Here is a 27196-nt window from a genome sequence, read left to right on the forward strand (position 1 = left end):
CAGGGAAAGGGTGGGTCTCCAGTCTTGCGGCTCAGGTACCTTTCCCTCAAACCGGAAACCGCTACCCGTCCTATTAAAATGCCTAGGCACCTCTGTTAGGGCCGTAAGTGTCTGAAAATTCATGCGAGGGTAAAGACTAGAGGCTGATGGCTGGAGGAGACTCCCTATTAGAAAACAGGTTCATATGCTGCTTCTCCAACGGTTTGCTGTGTGACCTTGAGCACATCACTTACTGTTTTAACCTGTGAAATGGGGGTAATAGAAGCCACTTTTTCTTCTGGTCTGTCATCAACCCCCCATGGTGTCAGCTATCCTATTCTACTTTCATACCTTGGTTGGGTGAAGAAATAGGGAAGGTAGGCACGATACATGGTGATTCGTTTTGTCTCATAAAGCAAATATGCATGGGGCAGTGGGACCTTCCTAGGTCTAACTTGGAATAGGGTAGTTACCAGGTCCTTTTTTCCCATTCCCACTTCTACAACCCTTGATGTTTTGTCAGCCCCCATAAAGCAGACCAAATAGCAGGCTCACCGTCTGTGTTTATTACAAACTATTTACAAGCTATCTTACCCCAATAACTTCACAAAGGTCTAACTACATGCCAGTCTGGGGGTGCTCTGCAGTGAGTACAAACTAGCCCAGGCACAGCTTAATGCTGCTGAGATCATCTAGGAGCAGTCCCAGCAGTGGCCTCACCCATGTGGGTTATGAGGGCCATGGAGGGGAGCTGCCAAGTGTCCCAGGGGAGTGGGCTTCAGGTTTGTGAAGATGCTCCAGCAGTGCGATGCTCATTCTCTGTCCGTAGTGTCTCCATGTACTTTTTCATCTTCTCAACTATCCAGGAGGGTAGGACAAAGGACTTCAGCTCCTCTAACTTCAGGTCCAGGCATCCTCTGGAACAGACATGGAGGAGAATGTAGACCCAAGATCATCCCAGGGTCTGCTGTGGGTAGGTCAGGGGGCAGGTAGGAGACAGAGCACTTGTTTTACCTGTAGTCATCGCTGGCAGCGAGGTCCCGGATGTCCTCCTCAATGAGGAGGTAGGCCTGGGGCAGGAGCAAAGGAGAGTGGTCACTGCTTCAGATTCATTTCAGTCCAAATTAGTAACACTTTATTAAACGTCTGCTTAATTTAAGGGCTGAAAGGGTAGGGGGCATAGTTTACAATTTAGTAGGGGAGAGTTAAGTAGGGAGAGATTGGGGAATATAGTTCCTTGCAACAACATCTCACTCAAACACAAACTATGGGTGGAGGAGTGGGGACTGGTGACTACTTGATTTATAGCCTCCTGTTTTAAAGAAGGACCCTGAGTTGGTTTAAAGTGAAATGTCAAGAGAGCTAGTAAAATACACAGGGAAACAGGAAATCAGGAGGAGAAAGCCATACATTAACTCTAGGAACTAAGATAATTCGGTTTGGAACTTCATGGCAAAAGGAACAACACGAGGAACGGCACCACTGTCTAGTAACTGGGCTGTACTGCACTGGTGTCTGAAGACCTGCTTGGGCACAATGCCACAGTCCACAGTGGAGAAAGCACTCTCGTGAGCTTACCTGTAGGGGATGTTCATTACATGAGAAAGTCTTCTGTGGGAGAGAATTCCTTCTAGTCTTAGGGTTAGTAATAATTGTGTCCCTTGAATAGTAATTTGATTGTCTTCACGTTATGGGCACTGTGAACTATGTAGTAGATCAGGTGTCCTTGAGAAGAGGCTAGAGCTGAATTTGTGAAAACCCTTAAGAGTATACTGGTCTCCCAGGTCAGCAATGAAGAAAAAAAAAAACCCTTTTAAAACTAATCTTGCTCATGGATTAATTCTAGAACCTCTCTTTCCCTTTCCTCCCTATTTCTTATTTATGCTATGTTGCATTTTATGTACCAATGGTAAGCACCCTGCAATCTTGAAACAGTATAGGGATAAATAGAGTAGTAAAATAACAGACAGCTTTCATCGTCAGAAAGAAGATAACATACTGGTTTGCAAGACCACTGAATTCTAAAAGGAGCAGTTTCAGCAGTGGAACTGAGTGAGTGGGAACACTGCATGTGATGGACAAACCCCTCCATGATAGTTTTAGAACACATGCAATGATGATTTTCCTAAGGTAGTTGCTTGGTACGAGCTGAGAACTCTAAGTAGAGGATTCTGGAGCTGCCAGGTGTGGCAGACAAGTTTCATGGCATGTGCTAACTCCTCCTGACAAGGGATGCTGCCTGGAGCACTGTGTTGAGACAAGATTTATAGCTGTGTCTGGTACAAGGGAGTTAAGATTGATGAGTGAATCTGTCAATGGGCACGAGGGAAAAGTAGTGTTAAGTGTGTCTTGTACCTGCACAGTTAATACAATCTGAATATGGGGGATGATGTGGGACAGTGAGGGGGTGGTGTGGGAGACCTAGGGACAGAGAAGGGAATTCTGGGATTACAGTCTCGTCCTCATCAGGAAGGAGTGGGCCCTCTCTATCCTCACAAGTCTCCCTTTCCACATTCGTCAGTCTTTGAGAGTCTCAGATTTGGAGGCAAGCTGCTACCAATAACCAGAACCCGGTTCCCTCAGCTGGGGAGCTCTGTGGCAGAGGCACATGTCACCATTGCTTACCATCTTCCCCCCTGTTGCCCGCATGTGATGCTGCTCAGCCAGCCAGTGCTTGTCCTGGGGGTCAGCTGCGTACTGTGAAGGAGGAAGTTACAGGGGAGACATCAGCCTGTGAGAGGGCTTTTCTCATGTGGTCCCGCAGAATAGCCTTGGCCCTTGAGCAGTTCTTAACAAGAGCTCGCCCTAGCCTGGTGGGTGTAGAGGGTGCATCAAACCCTTCTGAGCAGGCGGAGCCACACCCAGGAGGCCAGGGTATGGGTCCCAATTCCCAGAGGTTTAGTACACTTCTAATTCCTACCCCTTTCCTTTCTCAAATCACAGCATCTCTGGTAACTGGCAGAGACTGATGGCTATTATTTTAGAGCTCTATTCCTCTTGGAAAGGATGAGCTGAGGAGGCTTACAGCATGTTTTTATTGTTAGATATTTTCTAAAACAAAAAATCAGGACATTTCATGCTCTGGGGGAGGAGAAGAGCCTCATGACTAAGAACATGGTTTTAGAGTCAGACAAATAAGGTTTAAATTCTGGTTTCTTCCACTTATTAGATAGTATAAACCTGGGCAATAATTTCCTTGAGTTTCTTTATTTGTAAAACAGAGTATTAATACTTATAGGGTTGCTGTTAAGAATACATGAGGTAGCGCATAAAAATGGTAACTGACACACAGTAAGTGCTCAGTAAATGTAGGGTTTCTAAATTGTTAGAACATTTGAAATAGAGATCAAGCTGTGAAATCTATGGTTATTAACCTTTGGAGTTTAACCATCTCATTTCCCAAGTAATAAAAATTTTTTTTCCTTTTTAAAAATTGAAGAATAGGTGACATACAGTATTACATCTGTTTCAGTGCATAAACCCAAGTAATTCAAATATTAATAAAAAATTTTAAAGTGTGTGTTTTTCTGACCCAGCAATTTCATTTCCAGGGTTTATTCTTCAGAATCACCCACACATGTGCACAAAGATAATTGGAGCAGCATCGTGTACAACAGCAAAACTGTTGTAGAAAACTTAACTCCGTTAACAGGGAAGCAATGTTATGGAATATTTATCCTATGAATTCTACATAGCTGTTAGAATTAAAATGAGGGAGACTTAATTTAATAACATGAACAAATCTGTAGGATATTATCTACTAGATTTATAGTGGTCAGCATACTTTTTCTATGACAGTCAGTAAATATTTTAGGCTTTGCGGCCACATCTACCTTTGTCACATATTTTTTTTAATCACCCTTTAAAAACATAAAAACCCTGACTTGGACAAAACAGGCTATAGGCTGGATTTGGTCCACATGCCATAGCTTGCCCTGCATTAGAATGGAAGCTTATGCAGGCAAGAACTTCATATTTGTGTGTCTTGTTCACTTCTGTACTCTGGCACTTTGAGAATTCTCAGCATTCAATAAATATATGTTCAATGAATGAATGAATCCTTTTTTAAATCAGAGAATAATATATAGTATGATCTCAATAACATAAATGAAATATCACACCCACATGTGCATCAGCAGGGGACTGAAAGATGCCACCATGTGGTTGGTAGTGGCCTCTAGGGAAGGAGAGTCAGAATCAAGGGTGAAGGGGAACTTTGTTTAATTCCCTGTTAGCTTCTGTTTGAATATTTTTACAAGAATTAGTTTACATATTATTTCTATAATTAAAAAAATTTAAAAAGGAGAGGAAAAACTTGAATAATGCCTTTAGTAGGACAGAAAAATGGGCAAAAGATACAGTTTACAGAAAATACACTAAATGAGTGAAAAGATACTTATTGTCACTAACAGAAATTAAAAGTAAGACATTTTCCCTCTACTTCTTAGACTGAACAGATCAAAATGAGAGAGAGTATCCACTGGTCATGAGAGTGTGGGTCGGGAGCTGATTACAAATGGTGGGTCTCAGAATTGGGAATGTATGCCGGTAATAATCCTTAACATTTTTTGCGCCCTTACTATGTGCCAGGCATTGTGCTGGGTGCTTTACTGCACTCTCTTAATTCTATCTACCCTAAAAGGTTGTTCTGAATCATTCTCATTTTATAGATGACGAAAGGCCCAGACATGGTGGAGCCCTTTGCCTAAGGTCACACAACTAGTAAGTAATGGCAACAGGAGTGAAACCACACTCTTAACCATTGTGCAAGAGAAGTTCAAAGTAGGTCCAAAAGCACAATCTATTTGGGGGACAATACTAGCAAGAGTCTTGGAAGAGGTGGATCTTAAAGAATAGTCCAGCAGAGTTAAGGGTTGGGGAGGGAGGTCATCAACAGCAGGATGGGAATGGCAGGAATGGAGACACTACCAGAGGAAAATGAAGTACCAAGCAGGTCAGGTTGTCTGTGTGTTGGGAATCCCAGGATGTAAGATAAAAAAAGTAGAGGAAGTAGGTCTGCCCTTAAAAGAACTTGAACTCACATAGAATGCAGTAGAGAGAGCCTATGATTCTGGGACCCCAGAAGAGCTGTATTTCTGGCAAGGGGTACCAAGTCTTATGTATAGGTGCAAAAAACCATGTCTTGAACACATGCACACTACTGTTTTTCTAATATATTCAGATGCTTTTGTGACTGATAAAATACAGATTCATTTAGGAGGGCGAGTGACTTCATGGTTCCCCCCAACCCCAGTATTTTCTTAAGTAGTGGAGACTGAAGCACAACTGCTGAGTGAGGAATCCCCTCTTTGAAAAGGGTTAGAACTGCTGACTCTTCCAATCTCTTTATTTTATAGACAACTGAATAGGCTTTGCTGAAGACAGACCCAGATTTGAATCCTGACTCACCACTTACTAGGTGAGAAACTTTGGGCAAGTAAGTTAGCGTTTCTCAACCTCCTTTATTTATTTATTTTAAACGGCCTTTATTTTTGATTTGTAAAATATGGATAATAATACCTATCTTAAAGGGAAGTTCCATGAGATAATGCAAGTTTAGCAATTAAAACTGTGATTTGGTGCACAATAAACGTATCTGGAAAGGAGCTGTTATTATTGAAGCACAGAGGTGTTGAGTAAACTACAGAAGGTCAAGGTTAAGGGCAGGAGGGCAGCTAGAACGCAGGTGTCCTCATTTGGGATAAGTGTTTGTTCCAAGCTGCTCTGCCATCTAGATTTCCCAGAGCCATCTACTCCCCCTGCGATGGCCTAACTCCCAGCACTCACCTACCTTAAAGAGGTATGGGTGCTTGATGTAGATTCTCCCTCTGGTGCCCCCCATCCCCAGGGCCCTGCAAAGTAACAGATGAGTGGTAAGGATTCCAGCAGCTGCAGGGCCAGTGGTAGACTCTCAAGTTTTCCCCTCCCTTCACACCAAAGCTTTTAGACTTACTTGTTGGCTCGAGATCCCAACACAAAGGTGGTAGATTCATTCAGCCGAGCTGGGTCCCACTATGAAAAAAGACAGAGGCTGGCGAGGGTGAGGTTTATCTGGTGGGCAGGACAGAAACACTCCTCTTCCTGCCTCTCCTACCACCATCCTTGTCCGTTACTCAAATCAGTTGATTCTAAAACCGAGTGCGGACTGTATGCCAGGCCCTGTGCTAGACACAGGGATAGGTGATGAATAAAATTCTGCCTCTTCTCCAGGGGCCACAGACATCTGTACAGATAATTGTGCCATCACGAGATGGACAATGACACAGATGAGTGCAGGGCATGAGGGAGCCAAAAGAAGGGGTAACAGGAAGGCTTCCTTGAAGAGGCAATTCCCAAATTAATTCTGAAAGGATGAGCACAAGTTAGGGCCGAAGGGAGGAAGAAGGGGCAGCGTGAACAGAGGCAGGTGAGAGCTGGCTTGGCATGTTGGAGAAACCTCAAGCATGGTGTTGCTAAAGGAAAGAGAGCAATTTAGGGAGTGGAACTGATGAGGCTGCTATCAACTGAGAAGCAGAGAGGGGCTGGAGGCCCTTTGTTTAGAGGTTTGCATTTTACTTTTCTGCAGGCCATGGGGAGTTATTGAGGGCCTCTAAACAGGGACAGCCAGGTTTGCTTTAAAGAGAGCCGCCTCTTCCACAGTGTGGTTAATGGATGTGAAGTGCCAACACTACAGGCAGTGAGAGCAGTTTAGAGCGTTTGGTAAAGCATTTTTGAAAGAAGATGAGGGTCTGAGCTGGGAGAGCAGTTGGATGAACAGGAGCCCTGATATATTTAGGAAAGAGAATCATCTAGGATGTGAGTGGATGTAGACAGGGGAAGGAAAGGAAGAGGGAAAGATGACTAAAGTAGATAATATAAAAGGTCTATGAGGGACGATTCCGATTTCAATTTTGGATATGCTGAGTTTGAAATGCTATGCAAATTCTAGGCAGGGAGGTCTAGCACACAGTAGGATATACAAGTTTTAAACTAGAAAGAGAGGTATGGGATGAACAAAGAGGTATGGCAACTTTAGCACATACTGGTCCCTGAAACCATAAGAATGAGTGACTTAGATAATCCAGAGAGAAACTTTAGGGAGTGAAGTGGGCCAAGGAGAGAATTCTGGAAAATACCTATTTATATGGGTTGCTGCTGAGGAAGAACAACTCAAAAGAGAGAAGGGATGTTTGAGGAGGAACAGAATGACCTCAGAGAATGTAGGACCACTCTAAGGGAGCAGAATTTAAGAAGAAAGGTGTGCTCACCTCCCTGAAGGCAGACAGGCCAGTCAGAGAAAAGGTGGACCATTTCTACTGGACGTGGCCTCCACAGGGCAGAAGAGCTTTCACCTACCTTACTGGGCTTCTATATATGATTTTATTTGATGAAAGAATTCTACTGCTAAAAGGGCTTGTGAGCAGTTGTTCTGGACGCAATAGGGGCTAATGGTTAAGAGCATAGGCTTTGGTGTCAGTGGACCTCAGGTTTGAGACTTGGCTAGGTATGTGACTCTGAGCAAGTCTCTAAGCCTTAATACACACTCAAGTGCATTTAAGTGTGTAACTAGATAAAATAATTTCTGCCCACAAGCAAGCTAGTCAGGAAAGAAAGCTCCTCAACTACAGAAGGGTAACAGAATCTATCTCACAATCTTTATAAAGATCAAGTGAGATAATTCATATAAAAAAATTTAAGGCAATGCCTGTCATATGTTAAGAAGTGAGTATCAGTCACGTGGTGTGGGGATCACGGGGAGAACAGTGTAGCACAGAGAAGGCACATAGTGAATCGGTGGCATCTTGCTGCACTGATGGACAGTGACTGCAGTGGGGTATGGGTGGGGACTTGATAAAATGGGTAAATGTAGTAACCACATTGTTTTCTCATGTGAAACCTTCATAAGAGTGTGTATCAATCATACCTTAATAAAAAAATTAAAAATAAATAAATAAAATGAACATGTACAATTTAAAAAAAAAGTGAGTATTAGTGACCATTACTGTTTACAGGGAGGTTTTGGTGAAGACTCAAGGCCTCTCTTTGTTTTGCCCCTAATTTCAATCCCTACTTTGAATCCTGAGAGGCCAGATATGGAGGTGGGGGGAGGCGGAGGGGCAAGACAGCTCTGGGATGGTGTGCACACGCCTTCTCCGCCCTGGCCTCCTGGGGCGACCCAGAGCCTTGACTGAGTCTCCCCAGGATAGCAGTGACTGCCATGATCATACCTTGGGGCCTTCTCTGCGAATTGGTTCACAGGATTTTGGTTTCCATCTGATTGGAAGGAAAGAAGAGAGGTGAAGCACTCCAGGGTGAGGCCTGGGGCTGGAGGAAAGCTCGCTGTTGGTAGCGGGGGGCTCCTCACACACTCCCTTTAGCCCTGGCTGTGCTTCTGCCTAGTAACCCACTAGAGGAGGTACAAAGGCAAAAGCAACGGGCTTGAAGCCATTCCTGGACTAGCTCTAAAATTACCCAGCCAGCGGGCAAGTCCAGGGATCTCCCTGAGTTGTAGTTTCCTCATCTGTTGAGAGGAGATGATGGCACCTGCCCCAACTGTCTAGCATTTGTGAGGAATTGGAGTGCTGCAGGTGGGATACAAATCCGAGGCAGGAGGATTAATATTATTCCATCTCAAGTGGTTTCACACTATCCCCATTGCTCTCAACCAGACCACTGCGGCCGTATCTGCTTTATATACTGGACTTCCACAGGAAGTTTTGTCTGAAAAGATTCTGTTGCTTCAGGAATCTTTGAAAATGACCGCTGTGGAGGTGAGGCAGGAGTCTTGCCCCTGACTAGCTGATGACCTTGGGCAAGTAATTCTGTTTTCTTACTTGCAAAAATTAATTATACCTTCCTTAGAATGTGGCTGTAAGGATTAAAAGGTAAAGTAATAAGGTGTTCAGACCAGTTGTGGCACATTATAAGCATTCAATATTTACTAACAACAAAAAACTGGTGTGTAATCTAGCTGGGCTGAACTGTTCTGGGGTAAAAACAGGGTAAAACCATCTCCTTGCTGCCTTCTTTCCCTACCCCTCAAACCAGAGTAATCCTCCTCCATGGTAACGTAATCACTTGGCACAGAACTCTGGCCTCCTCCCTTCCGGGTCGACTCCCCTTCCCACCTTTGGCTCTGAGCACAGGGCGGCCCCTACTTACACCATGCCGGCAGCTGCCCGGTCATTTGAGATCATGTGTCCAGGAGGCCGTCCCTTCCTCTGCCATAAAGAACAGCTGTCAGAGGCCCAGCCCTGTGGGAAGACCCTTCCCATCCCACTGGTAGGTCCCGGGTCACTTGGTGGAGATAATTTTCCAAAGAGACCAAATGACTCTTGAGAGTGAAAAGGGAGAGTGACAGTTTCCAGGGTTCCTGATTCTTGTGCTCAGAAGGTCCACAGGTGCATTACGGAAGCCCACTACCTTCTTCGGGAGCTCTAGACCCTCTTCCCAGCCAGAAAAAGTCAAGATGGTTTACCTTTCTGGGAATGGGGCTTCCACGATGGGCACATTCCTCTTCTGCCTGCTTGGCACGCTGGAAAAGAAGGGAAGGGAGTCAGTGGAAGGCCAGCACCTGGGAGCAACAGGTGCCCTGAGTTGCAGAAGACAGAGCCCCTGGCTTACATCCTCAGCCCCTCCCTGATCCAGGCCTTAGAAGCCCTCCCAGCATGATGCTATTTGGAGCTGGGCATACAAATGGGTGGTACATGGAACCTCCCTGGGCCCATACAGGTCACCTGCCTGCCAGCCTGATGGGTCTGCCCCTCCAATACCCCAGGACACAGTGACTCTGACCTTTATTCCTGGAAGCTCATGGATCGATCTGGGCATTACTTTTTCTCCATCAGGAAACAATAGTTTAGCCTGAAGGGAAAAGACCAAGTGTTAACAGTCACTATTTTGGTGGGTAAGCCTTTCCACTTCCATTTTTATAGACATAACTCCAAGTTGGGATAAAACTTTTCTATGGTCAGTGCAAGGGCATCCCAAGATATGCATATAGGTATCTTAAAAAAAAAAGAAGAGAAGCTCAAGTAATTAATGATCATTGTTGAAAAATTAGAAAATGTTAATAAGCAAAAAAAATCAAAGCTGCAATCTCAGTACCCAGAGAATATCATTAATATTGCAATGTAAATTATCAATTTTCATGTAAGTATGTTTTCTAAATGCATTACTACAATATATATTCCTCAGTAAGCTGTTCTGCATTTCCTAAGTGCTGAGCACCTAGTACATAAGTGCTGGAGACACAGCAGCAAACAGCAAAAGCAAGGTCCTTGCTCCCGTGGAGCTGATATTCTGTGGGTGATTCGGGCAATAAGCAAATGAATAAACATGTAGTCAGGATAGTTTTGGATGATGATAAATGCTCTGAAGAAAAAAACCCAGGCAGATATGACAGGATTACGAGGGGAGGCCTTGCTGGGAAGGCAGCGTCTGGGCTGAGACGGGAAAAGGCAGCGGCTAGAAGAGCTGAGAAGTGGAGCAGCAGCAGGGAGGAGTGCGAGAGCCCTGCGGTGGGGACAGGTGATGCCCTGGCAAGTAACGGGCGGCAGAGTGGTGAGTGAGGAGCGCGGCAAGGCTGGCAGGGCCCGTGGGCCCCTTGAAGAGCTGGATCCGGGGGCTTCCTGGAGCAGCACCGCACAGCCCGAGCACGCCCCTTTGCTCTTGGCTGCTGGCCCTCCTCCACTTCTCTGGCCATCTTTCTCGGCCTTCCTTGCCGGCTCAGCCTCCTCAGTCTGGTTCATTCTACTTTCATTGGTATTCTATCTGCTTTCATCTATGCTCACACTTCAATTAACATCTATAAACTGATGAAGCCCTGGTTTATCTTCAGCTGTAGCCTCTCCTTTTAGCTCTAGATTTATATAACTGTTTGCCAAATGGCTATGCATGGATGTCCCAAATTTGCTAAAGTCCAAACTTGAGCTCATGATCTTCTCCAAACGATCTTTCCTTTTCAGTGAAGAGTATGCAAATCTCAGGGTGTAACTAGGTACATGTTTGTGTGGTAATTTAATTCATACTTGTCTGCCTAATGAGGTTCTAAGTTCTATGAGAGCAGGAACCCTGTTTGTTCATTTGCCATTTGTTCATCCATGCATTCACTCAGTCATTCAACACACACTTACATATTAAGAGTCATATTCTAGGGCTGGGAATACAGCAGTGAACAAGATCAGGTCTCAACTCTGGTAAAGCTCAAGATTTTAGCAGAGGTAGAAGTGGGAAGAGGCAGAAAATGTATGAACTATTAATAATTTCAGACTGAAATAAATAAACAAACAAGTGAAGATAAGAGATTACCTGGAGGTGAGGAAGGGAGTAAGATGGGGGCTACCTTAACGAAGTGGCCAGGGAAGGTCTCTTTGATGAGGTGATATTTAAGCTAAATCTGAAGAGAAGAGCCAGCTGGGTGAAGAGTTAAGTGTGCCAGACAGTGAGAACAGCAAGTGCAAAGGCCCTCGAGCTTGGTGTGCTGCAGAAGCAGAAAGGACTCCAGCACAGTCAGAAGAGAGTCAGTAAGTGGGTGTGGGTGTGGGTGGGGTGTGAGGTGAAGTTAAGGAAATAGAAAGGGCCAGTTCACATAATGCTCTGTGGGTCACAGTAGGGCATTAGAGTTTTACTTTGCCCACCATGGGAAGTCACTGAAGGGATTTAAAAAGGGGAGTGACACAATCTGATTCATCTTTGAAAAGATGGGTCTGGCTATTGTGAAAACCGACTGGAGGAAGGTATAGAGTGGAAGGAGCTTAGGGCTGAGATATCCATTTGGAGTTCAAGAGCAGCTAAACTGACTTCAAAGCCACAGGACCAGATGAAATCACCTAGAGTGGGCCACGGAAGAGAATGGGTGAGAGGGCACAACTCAGGAATGCCCCCGCAGCTGGAGGCCAGGTGGAGAAGCTGAGTTGGCCCAGGAGGCCGAGGAGGGGCGGCCAGTTTGGCTGGAGCCAAGTGCAGGCCCTGGAGCCGAGGGAGGCGTGTTCCAAGAAACACGGAATGACCCACAGGGACGAATGTCGCACAGAAGCAGAGTTAGCTAAGGACAGCAGGTGTGCACAGGACTCGACAACATGGAGGTTACTGGTAACCCTGAAAAGAGGGGCTGCAGTGAGGTGGTGAGGACTGAAGCCAAAACCAAGTGCGCACAGGAATGAACAGGAAGTGACACAGTGGAGCTATGGTGGCCCCTCTTCCCAAAGCCTGGCTGTAATAGGGAAAAGAGAGAGAGTGTGGTAGCTGAAGGGGGTTGTGAGTTCAAGAGGGGTCTGTTTTTGTTCCCTACTGTGTTCCTGGTGCCCCAGTGAATGAACATGTGTGTAAAAAAATATATAGGGAAAAGAAGGAAACTCATCAAAATGGTTATAGAAGTTATTTCTGGTAGTGAGATTATGAGAAGTTTTCATTTTCTTTTTTATAATTTGTATTTTTAAATTTTAATATGGTACCAGCATCAAGTAATATTTATTGAGTCTTTGTTACTGATCTAAATGCTTTAAGAGTATTCACACATTTAATTACAAGAAACTTTGAATTAACAAAATTAATCAACAATCCTATGAGGTAGAAAGTCCCCATTTTGCAGATGAGAAAACTGAGGCTTAGTATGTGGTAACTTGGCTGAGGTCACACAGCTAAGCAGTGGTATCTTGTATCTAGGCAGTCTAAATCAAGAGAAAGCTTGAATTCTTAACCAACATGCAAAACTTTTCTTAATGAATGTATAATACTTGCATAAATAAAATGCATAAAAACAACTACCCTGCAAAACAAAATTAAACAAAAAACCCAAGGCAATGGGCTGTGGGTAAGATCAGCTACTTCTCCCTATGAAATACATGTAAAGGGGCAGCAATGGAGATTTGGGAATACCACTGAGATGGTCATAATGTGGGATCTGATGTAACAACCAGCAAATCAAATCTTAATCCAACTCAAACTATTAAAACCTACTCTAATTCTATCATGTTCAGCCTCACGATTCTTTTAATGCAACAAGAAGTTCTGCATGCAGTTTAGACAGGGGACCCCAAAGAGCTTCCAAGTCCCTGGCCACCTGAGAGCTAGGCTCTGTAATGAGGCAGCAATATGTATTATGTGTAGTTTTGAATATAACTAGTATTTATTTAATATCTAGTGTGTTCTCTGTTGTATATACCCACGCTGTGTTGTAGTTTATGTATATTGTGCCATTTCATCCTCATAGCAAACCACTGGTGGCAGGGAGTGGTCTTATGCCCAACTTTAGAGATGAGGAAATTGAGGGTCAAAAAGGTTAAGAGACTTAACCTTTAAAAGTTTGATTCATCTGGTTTCAAGTTGGATGTTGGACTTTCTGCCTTCCCACTCGGATTCTATGTGTTCTGACCACCTGACCTGGTCTACTCTGGCTTCCCACTTACATTAGTATTGGAAAGGGGGAACCCTGCAAGGTAGACATGGGGATTCAGGAGACTGGAAGGTATGACCATTCACGGCATGTAGGTTATGCCTGATTCACTTCAACTTCAGTTTTCACCAGGCAGCTCTTCTGCTTAGAACTCCATGCTGATAATTTCATTTGCTCTGCCTGATTTGGCCTCTGCTTACCTCTCCACCTCTGAGAACCAGTGACACTGTTTCTTTCTGTTCCTTAGAAATACTAAGCTCCCTTCTGCCCCTGGGCTCTGTACCCTTTAGCATACCTTCTCATTGCTTCCTATGCTTATACACTTAGAGCAGTTTGTAATTACAGATCTATTGTGTGATTACTGAAGTAATGTCAGGGCTCTGGGGGCTATGTCTGTTTTGCACAGCACTGCTGGGGCCTAGTATAGCATTGGGCATATAGTCGGCTCTCAATACATATTAGCTGAAGATTTAAATAAATTCAAGAAAGTGTTGTGGGATGTGAGAGTGAAGGTTTTATCAATTTAATCTTGATTCAGATCAGACTTCTAAGAAATTAGCAAACTTCCATGTTTTATTGCCAGCAAATGTTACAACTGATGATAATATACTATATTCCCAGAGTCAGTTAGGGAGCTGGCCTCTTATGAATTTGGTGAACTTACATTTAATATTCTATAAGGACCACATCAGCTTTCACTGCACTGACAGGATGGAGTTCTGCCTTTTTAAAGCTGCGGTCCAGGCCCTGGTCTTGCTCTTTTCTGTGGCTGTGCCTGAGTAGTTGGCTAGCCAGTCTCCCAGAAGACACTACTCTTTTTTACCTCATGATAATCACCCTCATAGGACTGGACTCAAACCAGCCCTGGTGGCTCTGATTATGAAGACATTTCCATCTTGACAGCTAATGGTTTCCTAGTCAAGCACAGAATCTGAGTGATGCTGACAATTCCTAGTAATCACAGAAGCTGACACATACAAACAGGTTCACTACTGTCTTGGGAACACAACCACTTACAGGCCAGACGTCATGCCTCCTGACCACACCTTGAGAGGCAGGGAGGCAGAAGAGGTGATAGTCCCTGTGATACCAAAAGGGGCTGTAACTACATGCAGCATCGTCACCAAGCACTTGCAGAGGTGAGGCAGACCTTAGCTATTCCCATTCATGCTTGTTCTAAGCTACCATTTCTTCATCTGTAAAGCACGGACTAAAACATGCCTTTGGGGATGCAAATGAGCTACTGCGTGTGAAAGCATCTATCATGGTACCTGGCATAGAGGAGCTACCTCCCTTCTGTCAGCAACAGCTCCAAGTCCTACTTGGGTGTGAGGGGCTTGTTGGCATCCCCCAAACACCAGTGAAGACAGGATCACATTTCTTAGCTGAGCCCCGAGCGCTAACCCTGTACCTGCACCTCCTGCCCCCTCTGGTCTCACCTGTTCTAGGCAGCTCCGACACGCCTCCTGGATCAGCTGCTCTGCATCCACCTCTTCCCCGACATTTTCTTGCACGTTCAGTGCTGCCTTCTGGAAGAACTAGGGAGAAGTACAACAGAGGACAAGGTCAGAAGTCCTACTTATTTGCATCAACTTGAAGGAAACAGACATAAAAGAAAAGCTCTTTTCCCACCTTTATATAGGAGGGAACAGTGATTTTGAACATGGCTTTGAGATCAGACAGATTTAGATTCAAATCCCAGGCTCTACTTCCCCATTCAATCCTTGTTTAAGGAGGATAATAATAATCACAGAGGTGCCCAAAGGAAGATCATTATGGCATTAATGTGTAAATAGTACAAAATCAAAGACTAACCTAAATGTCCAAGTACAGCTTAAATAAATTATGGTATATCCATATCACAAAGTAACAGGCAAATACTAAAAATCACAGTAAGGGTGGTATAGGAGAATATATTTTGACATGAAAAAGTATATTGATGATTAAATGTATTCATGCTATATTGCTAGGTGAAGGAAGCAGGGTATAAAATAGTTTGGTTGGTACAGTATGATCCTATTTATGTAAAATAGCAAAAGCAAACAGAGACAGAAGAAATATTAAAGTAACAGTGGTGACATTATGTATATTTGTCTTTTTTTGCTTATCTGTAGTCTCTCAGTTTTATCATGTATATGTATTACCTCTACAGAAGAAATACAAATGCCACTGCCTAAGATAAACAGGTCAGACAGGCCAGAAAAGATGCAGAGAGTAGAAAGTCCTACTTGAATTCTGGCTTTGTCCATCCAAAGAAACACTGGTGGGATGGGAGGCATGAGACCAGGCCAGGGGCCCAGGATACCAGCAGCCCCAGTGGGATGGGGAAAGAGAAGGCAGAAGGCTCCTCCACCAGGTAAGAAGGAGAGCTTGAGCCTGAAAACACCCAGGGAGAGGTGATGTCAGGCCCTGGACCGAGGCACAGGGAACACATCCACTCATAGTGAGAATCCAAGTTGTGTTTCTGGGATACAGTGTCATTGAGAAAAATTCTGGAACCTATAACCAATTCTCCTACTGTGGGAGACAACTGTGGGGATGTATTGTCTTTTTATATTTAGCAAAGTCAAGTGCCTTCGTTGTTAACATCAAACCCAGGAGAAGAGTCTGAAAGCACTGGATTAGAAACCTCATGAGTTTAAGAATAAAATTCTTCAGGCCAAATTAAATGGAATGATCAGATGAACTTGACTTTAAAAAAGTGAAAACTAGAGATTAATACTGTTGTTCAATATTGATTACTGGCTAACTGAGATCTACTTAAAATAATCTAGATACTTTATAATCAGCCTGTGAGGTGGGCAGGCAATAGGGATGAGTATAGTATAAGCTACCTTTGGGCCTAAGAATGAATTCTGGTCATGAGTAAGGCATTCCCGAACACTTTTGGTAGAAACACAGAATGGCACAACCTTTTTGGAGGGAAATTTTCTTGACAGAAAAATCTGTTTCCCCTTTTATTTATTTATTTATTTCTGTTTTTTTTTGAGAGGGCATCTCTCATATTTATTGATCAAATGGTTGTTAACAACAATAAAATTCTGTATAGGGGACTCAATGCTCAATGCACAATCATTAATCCACCCCCAGCCTAACTGTCGTCAGTCTCCAATCTTCTGAAACATAACGAACAAGTTCTTACATGGTAAACAAATTCTTACATAGTGAATAAGTTCTTACATGGTGAACAGTACAAGGGCAGTCATCACAGAAACTTTCGGTTTTGATCACTCATTATGAACTATAAACAATCAGGTCAAATATGAATATTCATTTGATTTTTATACTTGATTTATATGTGAATCCCACATTTCTCCCTTTATTATTATTATTATTATTTTTTTAAATAAAATGCTAAAGTGGTAGGTAGATGCAAGATAAAGGTAGAAAACATAGTTTAGTGTTGTAAGAGAGCAAATGTAGATGATCAGGTGTGTGCCTGTAGACTATGTGTTAATCCAAGCTAGACAAGGGCAATAATACATCCACGGATGCAGAAGGTTTCTCTCAAAACAGGGGGGTGAGGTTCTAAGCCTCACCTCTGTTGATCCCGTTTCCCCTTTTACCCACCAGTTCCATTTCTAGGAATTTACACTCAGAAATACTCTCTTAAGTGAATAAAGATGAATATTTAAAATGTTCAGTGTTAACATTGTTTGTAGTAGAGAAAAAGTGGGAAAAATCTGAATGTCCCAGAAACTACCTCATTAAATTGTGGTTCATTCACACATCTGACTACTCCAGAACTACTACAGAACAATCAGGTTGAGCTATTATGTACTGACCTAGAAATATGACAAAATATATTGTTAAATGAAAATACTGAATTGCAGAACACTCTGTGTAAAATGAGCCCATGTAAGTTTTTAAAGATGCACATGTGCATGCACACACATACACACAAATATGAGACTATGTAGTTGCTGTTAACAGTTTGGTATCTCTGGGAGATGAGTTTTTAGTGACTTTTGGTTTTTACTTTTTAAAATATCTGTATATTATTTTCCCAATATTTTATGAAAAATTTCAAACATATAGACAGGTTGAAAGAACTATTCAATCAATGAATATCTAATACTCCCACCTCCACAATTAACATTTTGTTACATTTGCTATCACATATCTACTGACTTATCCCTTTGTCCATCTATCAATCCATTTTATAAAAATGTATTTTTTAAAAGAGGCATGCATTTAGTAAACACAGAAATAAATCAACAAAGATTAATGATGTCTTAGGTAAGATTGGCCATATCTAGAAGTTATCCTAAATATTTTTAAGAGAATGGAGAATGAGATTTAGGGAGGTCATCAAAGTGATCAGGGTTAATCAAGAGCACGAACTCATCTGAAGCTGTGATGTAATCATGTTCTTTGTGCTTTGTCTGAAAACAAGTGTGATATAGAAAGGAAGCCCAGAGCCACAAATTGTGTTTATCTAGCATTTGCCTAGGAGACAAAGTTCTTGAATCACTAACCACTATTGGCAAACAACAAAGAAAGGGCTTTGGAGGCAGGTGATCCTGGACTGAATCCTGGCTTAGCCTTTTCCTAGTGGCTTATTTTTGCACATATAAAGTTGTGGAGGTATGAAAACACCTGGTACATTCTGGAACATACAAAAATCAGGGGTAGTAATGACAGGGTATACTGGGAGTGTGGCTGGGTCTGATCACAGTGGGCCATGTATGCCATGCTGAGGAATCTTTATTTTACCCAGAAAACAATGGAAAGTTGCTGAGGGAATTAAATAGGGGAGTGAGACCACTGGATTTACATTTTAGAGCTCACTGGCAGCTATATGGAGGGTGGGCTGAATGAGGGAAAGAACAGAGGCAGTTACAGATTATAACAGGAGCCTGGGTGGAAAATAATGAAGGCCTGAGCCCAGGCAGAGGCAAGGAAGAAGAGGGGCACGCTTGGCAGATGGTGAGGTGGGATGCACGGACTCCACGGCTGGGTATCAAAGATGAAGGTGAAGAAAGAAGGCAGCATCCCCGGTTTCTGGTTTTTAAGTGAATGGTTGTCCTATTCAAACTTAACATGTCCAAAACCAAGTTTCTGATTTCACCCACTTGTTCCTGTTTTCCTCACATTAAGTCAATGGTAATTCTATTTTGTTCTATTTTTCTCAATCACTTGGGAGTCATTTACTTCTCCTTTTCTTCTATCCTGAATATGCAAATCACTAGCAAATTCTATTGCTAAAAATATATCTGTTGCTTTACAATATATACAGAATCTGACTTTTTCCCAACATCTTTGCTGCTAATACCAAAGGCCACTATCATCTTAGGCCTCTTAACTCAGCCTCCTGCCGTCTTTTCTCTACATAACAGTCAGGATGACCCTTCAAAACGTTCAGATCATGTGCTCCACTCAAAACTCTCTAATCGCTTCCATTCTACACATAGTAAAGCCCAAAGTTCTTACCACAGCTTCAAAGGTTCTGCATGAACTGGGCCCGTTACTTCTCTGATGGCCTATCCTACCACTCTTTTGGCTCAGTCTGTTCCAGCCACACTGGTTACTTTGTTGCTTTGACTGTGCCAAGCACGCTCCCTTGTTCCTTCTGCCTGGACTGCTTTCTCCCAGGTATCTGCATGGCTTGTTCTTTCCTCCCTTTATTTGGGTCACTGCTCAGATGTGGCTTTTCTAGACACCATCTATAAACTAGCACTCCTGTTCCCCACTGGTCACGCTCACTGACATTCTCTAACATAGTATATATTTGTTTATAAAGGTCAAGGATATTGTTCATCTTGCTCACTACTTCATCTCCAGTGCCGAGAACACTGCCTACCATCATGGAAATTCTTCTTGGAATGAATAAACATAAGAGGAAGAGGTTTAGGAAGAAAAACAGAGTTTAGTTCTGAATATGGTGAGTCTGAAGCATCCATGGGACAGTCAGGGGGAGTCATGCAGAAGTTTATTTATAGGCCTAGGAAAGAATTTTATGTAACAAAAATGATGATGATATTAAATGAGTAATCAAAGTACTTGTTCTGTTCCAAGCACAGTGCTGAGTACATTACACTTAGTCATTTTATCTTTGCAATAGTTCAGCTAAAGGGGTATTCAAATTACCCCCAAAGAGGGAACAAAGTTCTGGGGGGTTCAGAACTGGAAAACTTTACACAACTGTGTGTACTAGAGAGAGCCAGAGGGATTGTGATGTAAGAAAGGACTGCCTATGAGTCTTTTTCCCTGTTAATTTTTTTATCGTTTGTCTCACCTTCATGTACTTGTTGAGGACAGTCTGGATCTCCTCATTGATGCTAGGCTGCAAGACAGCTCGGAGGAGGTCCATGGAGATGGAAGGGTCTGTGAAACTGCATTCAAGAGAGACACAGTTGGGGGCCACATCCCAAACATATCCTCTCCTAGTCTGCCCAGTCAATTACTGATATAGGATCCCTTAATGAAAAATAATAGACAGCTTCTATTGAAAAGTAGCTGTATTCCCAGCTGTATTCTCTCGGCAAACCACAGAGATGTATGGTTTTATTTCCTTCTCACCATAACTTTATGAAATGGGTATTATTTTAGGAAATACAAACAACCATTTTAGTGAACATCCATTTCATTACTTCCCATCAAGAAATATAATCAGCATCCCAAAGGCTCTTTTGTGCTCTCTCCCTCCCTGAGATGAATACTAGTATTAGCTCCACTTTCTTTTCTAACCTCCATACAAGTCCTCCTCATTACAGCCCTCAACCATGGAGCCGGTGTTAGGGATCTCAGGCACTTTTTAATCAATGCTCCCCACCCTGCCCCGGTTTTGTACAAGAGTTCAGTGTGAGACAGGGCGGGGGGGGCGGGGAGGAGAGTGACTTTCAAGGTCACACTAAAGTTACAGAATCTGAGTCTCCTCTTTCTTAGTCCGGTGCTCTTTCTACTGGCTGACAAGCACTTCTGAGTCCTGTGCAGAGGGGCCCCCAAGGCTGCCATCCAAGCCAATGCCTGGGACCTAAGTCCCACCCAGGGCCAGCCTTACCTTGTTGTCATCTGTGAGCGGCGGCCCCTTCGCTGCACCTGCCGGTGCTTTATCATTAGGTTCCAAGGATTCTGTGGGAACCAAGGGAGCAGGTGTCAGTGAGGCCCGTGACACTGGGGTGGAGGTGGAGGTTGAGTATGAAGTTAAACGTAGACATCCTTGCTTCTCAGGTGCTTTCACTACCTCTCTCACCTTGGGGTATGCGAGAGGGCAGCAGCTGGTAGGCCCTGCCTGGGAGGAGAACTGAGCAAGTTTCCTGCCTTAAAAAAGGCAACTCCACCTCTTCTGGAACGGCAGGAGGAAGGGAACCTGTTCACGGGGGCCTACTCTGTGGCAGCCGAGGTGCTGGGCGCTTTACCCGCATTTATATCCCATCCCCACAACAACTTTATGAGACAGGTCCTAATCACCTCCATATTATAGAAGAGGAAACTAGCCCAGGGGGTTGACAGGACTGGCCCACGTCACCTAGCTAGGAGGGCGGCACCAGAATTTGAATCCAGGTCGTTGGACAGCGAAAACTCCTCGGCGGCACCAGCCCCCGCGTTGTTTAGTCCGCGGACCAGCGTCCGGGGAACCCGAGGCCCTGCCCGGCCCGAGCGCCGGCCCGGCTGTGGCCTCCCCGGGGGCGCCCTCACCTTGGGAACCAGCTGCCCCGCTGCGCCCGCATCTCCCGGCTCGGGGCCGCCCCGCTCAGCCCCGCCGGGTCCCCGCGGCTGCTCGACATCGCCAGTGGCCCCCATGGCGCCCCCGCCACCGCAACCTCAGTCCGACTCCGTCACCGGCCGGGAAGGGGCCCCGTGACGTCACAGAAGCGCTCAATTCGCGGACCCGGAAGCGCGACGCGGCGCGCTAAGGAGTTACCCTGGGAACCAAACTCCCACATCTCGCGGGGTTCCCGGACGCCCGGAGATGTGTGTGGGGGTGGTTGGGGCTTCCTCTCTGGACCGGTGGCACCTCGGGTGTGGACTGGGGGTGTTCAGTCAAGGATTGTTCTCCGGCTGGTCGGAGGCCGGTGGAGAAATGCAGGGCTGGATGAGGGGAACAGGTTTTCATGGGCTGGGTTGGGGAGCAGAGGGCAGTTTCTTATCGCGGCTCCAGACGTTCAGTCTTTAAAATTACCGTTTCCCGGCTCACATAATTGGACTGGGCCTCTTGCGGGGACCCAGAAACCCAACAAGATGGGTCTGACCCGAGCCATCCAAGAATACACCCACCGGCTCTCTCCAGGCCTTGTCTCCAGGGGCCTCTTGCATCTGAGGCATCAGCATCAAGGTGGATCTCAGACCGTGGACGTCCCCAGCCCCGGGGAACTGGGCTTCTCTCCCTAGATGGGTGATTCTGGTGTGGGCTGGGGATGCAGGGACTTAACAGCTGTGGAGTACCTCAGACTCCCCATGGCTCAGCCTTAGAAGTGAGATGTCCCCGAATAGAATTAAATCCATTTATCGGTGGTAGAGAAAGTTGCTTTTACCAGGTCATAATATGGGGTAGGAAAAAGTGCATAAATTTTGCAGTTCGAAAGACAGCTCAAATCCAGTCTGATACGGTGACTTAGAACATTGACTCTGGAAGTGGACTGCCTGCCTTTGTTTAACTGCTTATTGTGTGACCTACGTTTCTGTGCCTCAGTTTCCCCATCTGTAGAATGGGAGATACCTAACTCACAAGGTTATAGTGAGGATTGAGTTAAATCCTGTGAAGCACTTAGAACTGTGGCACAAGTAAATGCCCAAAACAATGCTATCTGTTGTTACTATTCCAACAGCCATCACTTACTAGCTTTATGAGTTTGGGCATTTTTTCTCAGCCCCTCTGAACTCTTTCTTACCTCTGCAAGGTTATTGTGAGGATTAAAATAAATAATGTATCTAAAGCACATACTAGATCATCAACAAATAGTCATTATCTCCACGTTCCAATATCAGCCTTAAAACAATAAAACAACTTTGTGGCATCAAGCTCTTCCGTCCTCTTAAGGAGGTTTTTACCTTGGGCCTTTCATGTCCTCTGCCTTTTAGCCTCACTGGGCTAAGCAGTATCAGTGAGCACCACTAGGTATTATGGCTGACCAAAGTCATAAGCAGGACAGATTGAAAAATAAAAAGAAGTAGAGGAAGAGGAGATAAAGAAAAAGGGGGTATATATGGTCTAGACTGACTGAGTTATGGCAGCTCTTCTTTTGGATCCTGTCAACTAGCCTTCGTACAGTCCAAGCTGTAGGTTTTTGCTGCATTTGTATTTGTTCTGAACAAACTCAAATACAGTTTCACTGTAGCTTTCTGAGGATTTCTAAGTAGTCTGTTCCATTCTCTGCTTCCTAGGTCGCTAGGATGAGCTGGAGCCACAGTGCATTTCATTAGCCTTGATTCTTTTGGTCCTTCCCTCTTTCATGTCAGCTGTGTTCCTCCAAAGTCTTTTGATCCTTTATTTGAGGGCCACCCTTCCATTTTCCTAGCTACCCACTCTGTTCTTCTTTGGTGTTGTGTATATTGCATTAGAGTTTGATCACCACCATCATATGCGTCCTTTGTTGGTGTTAAAAAGAAACATCATAGGCCCATAATGGAGTCACTTAAATTTAGGACCCCCATATCAGTCAGTCAAGATTTAACATCTAACCCTAACTGTAGTTTCAACACCTTCAGGGATGTAACCTTTAACCAGCCAAACTGGAACCTTCTGGCAGTAATCCCCTTGGGGAGCCTTTCCCCTTAGGGGGACAACTTGCCTAAACAGTGAATTCCTTGCTAATAAATTCTTTCACATGCTCTCTCTCTCTATGCCTTTATAGGCAAGAACTCTGTAGCTTGCCAGAGTTCCCTTCTGTTTGCTAGAAGGGTTGCTACTGAGTCATGAATCATTTTAATAAAGCCAATTAGATCTTTAAATTTACAAGATTGAATTTTGTTTTTAACAGTAGTGCCAGGAATTTTCGCACACACCAGCTTGTCAGGAGAGCTTCCCAATCACTCTTCTTGTCAGGAGACTTCCTTGGGGAATATTGTGAAAGGGAAGATAGGTTGAGTTTGCACCTCTCTCCTTGTCCTGCCCTTCCCTTGGTTGGTATAGTGGGCAAGGTGTACATCTCTGGCTGGAGAGGGGCTCTCATTACAACTTACAGCATTGTCATTTTGTTGAACTGTCTCTAATACCTGAAGGCCCTTCTTGCTCTTAGGTCCCTGACATCCTGGGCATCTCCAGGAGAGTATGGTGAGCTATCAGTTGGGATCCCTGGCTAACTAACAGAAAGTGACTAGAGAAGAAGTCACCCCCTGCCTCTTTCCAGAGCCAGGGGCCTCATTTATGGAGATGATCATTTGTGTAGGACACGATGTAGATTCTTGCAACAGCCAGGGTAGGTCTTCTTGGCTTTCTTTAACCTCTCTGGACATGGAGATATAACTTCCAGACTTCCAGCCCGTCATAGTAGAGGTTCTAGTTTTCCCCTAGAGCTCCTTAAATGAGAACAGGATCACCCTAAACTTTCTCTATCAGCAGAATGGCTGGATATTTAGTAGTGGTGGGCATGTTAGTGGTTGTGTAGGGGGAGGGGAAAGTAGTTGCAGAGATATTTTGGAGAGGCTCAAAGTCCTTGAAGTGCCCTTGGCTTCCATTCCCCATTTCTATAACTAGCCAGTTACCCCAACCTTGCGTGCTGTCTTTTGCGGTGAGAGAAGGAGAATGCCGTCTGGGTTGTGAAGTGCTATGCCAGAGGGGTGAATGAATCGTGTCTGCCTGGACAGAAATGCTGCCCCAGACTGTGCGGTTGGGTCTGCCAAATCATTCCTAATGGTAAGTTGGCATGAGGGGCAGAATCCAAGGATGTTTTCTGACCTTGCCTCTGGGCTAGTAAGACCAAGAGCGCTTCCAGCCTCCCCAGCTGTCTCCTGAAATCTAGCTTGCACCTCTTCCCCCTTTTGGGGCCTCTCCTCCTTTAATCACTCAGCATTCCCAGGTCTTTGCCTTCCAGCAGGGACACATAACTGATTATCTCTGTCTTGGACTTTGAACTCAGTGCTCCTGTGAGGCTGGAGGGCGAAGTTGTGAAAGGAAGCCTGTTTAATATAGTGATGAAAGGAGTAGATCCTAGGACCAGGCAGGCCTTTTAAAGCCTTACATAAGCCATAGTTAGTCCTTTTTTTTTTTAAGAGGGCATCTCTCATATTTATTGATCATGTGGTTGTTAACAACAATAAAATTCTGTATAGGGGACTCAATGCACAATCATTAATCAACCCAAGCCTAATTCTCAACAGTCTCCAATCTTCTGAAGCATAATGAACAAGTTCTTACATGGTGACCAAGTTCTTACATAGTGAATAAGTTCTTACATGGTGAACAGTGCAAGGGCAGTCATCACAGAAACTTTCGGTTTTGATCATGCATCATGAACTAAAAACAATCAGGTCAATTATGATTATTTGTTTGATTTTTATACTTGATTTATATGTGAATCCCACATTTCTCCCTTATTATTATTATTATTATTATTTTTAATAAAATGCTGAAGCGGTAGGTAGATGCAAGATAAAGGTAGAAAACATAGTTTAGTGCTGTAAGAGGGCAAATGTAGATGATCAGGTGTGTGCCTAGACTAAGTATTAATCCAAGCTAGACAAGGGCAACAAAACATCCACGGATGCAGAAGATTTCTCTCAAAACAGGGGGGTGAGGTTCTAAGCCTCACCTCTGTTGATCCCCAATTTCTCACCTGATGGCCCCCCTGAGACTGTGCCTGTCTTAGGTTGTTCCTCCCTTGAGGAATCTTACCCGTCTCTGGCTAACCAGTCATCTTCCGGGGCCATACAGGGAAATGTAAAGTTGGCAAGTGAGAGAGAAGCAATATTGTTTGAAAAGGTTAGCTTTTTACTTTTTTGCAGATTTATGCCCTGTGGCTTCTATGGCCTGCCATAAATAGTTCTTTTTAAGTGTTAAATTGTTAAGCCTCAATTTCCTTATCTGTAAAATGGGGGTCATTGTTGGTTCCTCATAGAATTGTGAGGATCAGAGGAGAGGTTCTGGGCACAAGGAAACTCCCTACATGTTACAATGTGAGCTAGTATCGTTGTTTCTATCATCTCTGCTTTAGTAGAAGAGTTGAGAGGCCTTAAGAAGCTCAGGGCTTCCTTCCTGACTTTCCCTTTTGCTATGCTCACGGGTCACAAGGCACCATTATCTCTTTTTTGTGGCTGTCTCTCTATTTTGCTACAGGGGCATAAGGCAACTGTCCCAGGGTTGTTCAGAAACAATCCTGTTTTAAAAGGTGTGTCACTAAGGAGACATGTCCAGGTGTAAGGCAATGCTGTATTTCGGCTGCTAGAGCTCTGTAGCCCCACTGTCCAACCAGAGGCTGGGTGAGAAACTGCGCCATATCCCGTGGTCTGTTGGACATGCTTGTTTCTTTCTCAAATATGCACTGTTAAAACATAAAATTCCACCAAGTAAATTTGAAGATCTAATTGGCTTTAGAATACAGCAGCATCCCTTCTAGCACACAGAGGGCAGCTACAATGGGCTACAGGAAAGAAAGGTTTTTAAAGATAAATAAATGTCAAATAACTATATTGTACACCTGCAACCACTATAATATACCAACTACACTTCAATAAACAGCATATGAAAACAATAAAGGTAAACAGACCACAGAAAAAAGAAAATAACTTATAAGCAAGGAAGGCATTGTTTAGGCCAAGGTTGCCCTCCTATGAGGGAAGGGTCTCCCAGATAATTACCTCCAGGAAATTCCAATTTGGCTGGTAGATGAAACATTCCTGAGTGGGTTGGAACTGCACTTAAGTTGGGTGTTAAATCTTGGTTTACTGACATGGAGACCCTAACTTTAAGTGACTCCATTATAGGCCTGTGATTTTTTTTCTTTTGAACAGCACATACCATCTGACTGTTGGCTTTGCTTTACTTTGAAAAACAGTAATTGAGTGCCTGCCATATTTTAAGAACTTTCCTAAAAGTAGATACACAAAGGGTACCCTGACTGTGATGATTTGTGGTATGTGGTCCAGGCAAGCAGAGGACACTGCCAGAACGGAAATCTCAGCATATCCTTATTTGCAGGCAGATTAAAAAGTTGTTGCATAATTCCCAATTCCCATTGTCATACAGCATTTTCTACTAAAATATCTTGAGAATACCTATTTTCCTCCCCACTCACCTACTTCTGAGACTCTGTCCCTCTGTCCACACACAGGAAGGCCATCTCCTATTGGAAATGTGCCCTATTTTATTCTGGTTCTGGTAGAGAGAGGTGTTTGAAAGAGATTTCTTCTCTGAAAGGGCCTTCATGACCTAATTCGTCATTTATACATCATTTCTACAACAAATATTTGTTGAGTCTTTACTGTTTACCAGATGCAGTGATGGGTTCGAGGTTGTTGCGCCTGGAGGTAGGAGCAAACTGCCCCCCAAAGGCTGATGGGGCTGTGAGACCAAGGGAAGAGGCTGACAAGTCCACTGGAATTCCACAGAGGTTTATTATGGGGGGGCTTACCTACAGAAGCTTGTCCTGGATGGCCTCAAGGCGCATAGGTCTCTGCAGGTCTTTGTGTTTAGGGAGTCTGATTTATAGCAGCTGGGGAGAAAGGGTCTATGTGCAGGACAACCACTTGTGTGCACAACGGGACAGGGGCTGACATCGAGTATCATCACTGGAATTTAGAGCAAGGAGTCCTCCCCCAGGGAACAATGTTAATTGTTCCAAGCTGGATATTATCTAAAGAGTGCTAGTGTGTCAAAGGAAAGGGAGTGTCAGGGTGATCCATCCATCACCATGGCGGATCTGACAAGATGGTGTTACTCCCATTCATGGACAGATCCCATCC

At 44.1% G+C, this 27196-nt stretch overlaps 2 protein-coding genes across 2 annotated transcripts; one reads left to right on the forward strand and one right to left on the reverse strand.

The window, feature by feature from the left end:
• Positions 1–524: 524 nt before the first annotated feature.
• Positions 525–21181, reverse strand: DNTTIP1 (deoxynucleotidyltransferase terminal interacting protein 1). The gene is made up of 13 exons (XM_073236536.1): positions 20996–21181; positions 20358–20428; positions 19593–19689; positions 14794–14892; positions 9754–9822; positions 9437–9493; positions 9121–9179; positions 8187–8232; positions 5933–5991; positions 5771–5831; positions 2605–2676; positions 994–1049; positions 525–896 (listed from the first exon to the last, which is right to left on the reverse strand). Exons 1-13 carry the CDS (start codon positions 21098–21100, stop codon positions 758–760), a joined length of 990 nt encoding a protein of 329 aa, XP_073092637.1. The 5' UTR covers positions 21101–21181; the 3' UTR covers positions 525–757.
• WFDC3 (WAP four-disulfide core domain 3) lies at positions 21099–25690 on the forward strand. The gene is given in 3 exon segments (XM_073238046.1): positions 21099–21141; positions 23430–23570; positions 25581–25690. Coding segments are annotated over 3 exon segments (294 nt in total).
• Positions 25691–27196: the final 1506 nt, after the last annotated feature.

Source organism: Manis javanica, chromosome 5 (genome assembly GCF_040802235.1).
Source record: "Manis javanica isolate MJ-LG chromosome 5, MJ_LKY, whole genome shotgun sequence".
Lineage (NCBI taxonomy): Eukaryota > Metazoa > Chordata > Mammalia > Pholidota > Manidae > Manis > Manis javanica.